Here is a 2,018-nt window from a genome sequence, read left to right on the forward strand (position 1 = left end):
CTCACAATCACACACACACACAATCACACGCACAGAAGAGTCTGATCCTACTCTGTTCTGTTTCTATTGTTTCTGTGCTGCTCTTTGTCTTCACCGGGGTTTGTGAAAATTTCTCTGTAAAACTGCACTGAAACATAACTGCATTTTCTATTCTATTCTATTCTATTCTATTCTATTCTATTCTATTATTTGTTGTATTCTCTTCTATTCTCTTTTTCTATTCTATTCTATTCTATTCTATTCTATTATTTGTTGTATTCTCTTCTATTCTCTTCAGTAGGCTACACTGTATAGTGATACCTAACAATTAAAGAATCTACACCTGGAAGCAGATTTGAATGAGTAAATCTCTCTTTTCTGCTGTATTTGAGAATTCTGTTTCTGATGTCCGTCCCTTGAACGAATTCATGTAACTGAAGCGAATCAAGCTCCCCCAGATCATCTACTCCAGCACAAGCAGCACTAGAACTCACGGAGCAGCAGCAGGTCCATGATGAAGCGGCGCTCCTGCAGGACAATGTGCGGAGGATTCCAGAGGCGTGAGCCGCAGAGGACGGACGGTCCGCTCCCGTGTCTGCCCGAGCCGCACTGATCAGCTCTGAAGCAGCTCCTCCCCGCGACACTATCACGACACGACGCTCTCAGTCCTTCAGTGATTCCCGCAGAAGAAGCCACAGCTGTTTTCACCCCGGGAAAAAAAAAATCCTTGCCTGGGACTCCGGGGTAAGTTGTCACATGATCGGTTTAAATGCGTCTTAAAATAGAATCATTTTGAGCGATACATCAACACAATAAAGCACACTTAAATGAAGACAAGTATTTTGTATTTTTGGAAATTCATAAACGTGTTTTCATTTTAAACAATTTATTAATTACACTTTCGGAGAGAGATTTGTATGTCAGCTTTTACATTGTTACTGTTTCGTGAATTTTTCCATAAATTCATAATTTAATGTTTGAAGTTAATTTCAGAGTCAGGTTTCACTTTGACAACTTACCCCGTATAGTGTCACAACATTCTTCACTATAGGGGGAGTTAAAAACATTCCTGGTCAATAACAGTGTGAATATTCAATAGCCTTTTTGTGGACTTAAAAGACATAAACCCACTGTGACAACTAGCCCCAGTCTGCACTAACACAAATGACTAGTATTCAAAACACTGTTAAAACTGAAAAATAAATATATAAACACATAACTAACTACATTTAATAGAATTAAAAATAAAACTATTTTTGAAATGACATGACAGGTAAACACAAGAGATGTGAAACAGTCAGTTTCATAGATGGGATCTTTCTAAGCTGCAGGTCAGTGGCAGAGAAACGTGGGGAATGACCCACAAATGTTCATGTCTTAAACATCATCACACACCGTTGTGAAAAATGCTTCGGGTGACAGTGTCTGCTAAATGAACAAATGAGTGATTTGGTCCAAGCCCTTATATGGTTTGTTGGCACTGCACCCATTGAAGCTGCACTAGTCAGTAGGTCAGTGCTCGTCGCAGACTGCGGTTGAAGCGTGCTCTGCAGCACAGACTCAGACATTTGGAGCAGCTTTGAACTGAAAGTCAAACTCACACTTGACCGCGCTGATGCTGTCGATGCTCGGCTTGCTCCCGACTCGAGGGTGATTGTTTCCCAGGGGAAAAGTCTCTGACCTTGGGATGCAGGGCGCGGGCGCTTCTGGAGCCTCCAGCGACTCTCTGCTGCAGCTCTTGAGCTCTGGGAAGGTGAATCTCCTCAACAGCCTCCCGCTGAAGGCGCTCAGAGATCTGGAGGTGCGCTTTGCGGTCACCGCGGTTTTCTGCACGGTTTTGCGCAAAGGCTTGAGACGCTCCGTAGCCGCCAGAGTGCTAGTGGGTAAACTGCACCTCTTCTGATAGTAACTGTCATCAAACCTTTTGATGGGCAAGTCAAACGCCAGTTTCTTGGCTTTGTCGAGCTCTACTTCGGCGTTGTTTTTGCTGAAAGGATTTAATAAAATGCCAAGAGGACCAGAAGCGTGCGCACAACTCA

At 43.2% G+C, this 2,018-nt stretch overlaps 1 protein-coding gene across 1 annotated transcript in view; it reads right to left on the reverse strand.

Annotated features, from left to right (window-relative positions):
- Positions 1 to 678, reverse strand: part of lamp5 (lysosomal associated membrane protein family member 5) — a 4,907-nt gene extending 4,229 nt beyond the window's left edge. The window contains exon 1 of the mRNA XM_016448823.1: positions 474 to 678. Within this exon, the coding sequence (XP_016304309.1) occupies positions 474 to 492 (19 nt within the window). The 5' untranslated portion in view covers positions 493 to 678. The remainder of the gene's footprint in view (positions 1 to 473) is intronic.
- Between the last annotated feature and the right edge of the window lie 1,340 nt (positions 679 to 2,018).

This window comes from Sinocyclocheilus anshuiensis, unplaced genomic scaffold (genome assembly GCF_001515605.1).
Source record: "Sinocyclocheilus anshuiensis isolate Anshui unplaced genomic scaffold, SAMN03320099.WGS_v1.1 scaffold519, whole genome shotgun sequence".
In the NCBI taxonomy this organism is placed as follows: domain Eukaryota; kingdom Metazoa; phylum Chordata; class Actinopteri; order Cypriniformes; family Cyprinidae; genus Sinocyclocheilus; species Sinocyclocheilus anshuiensis.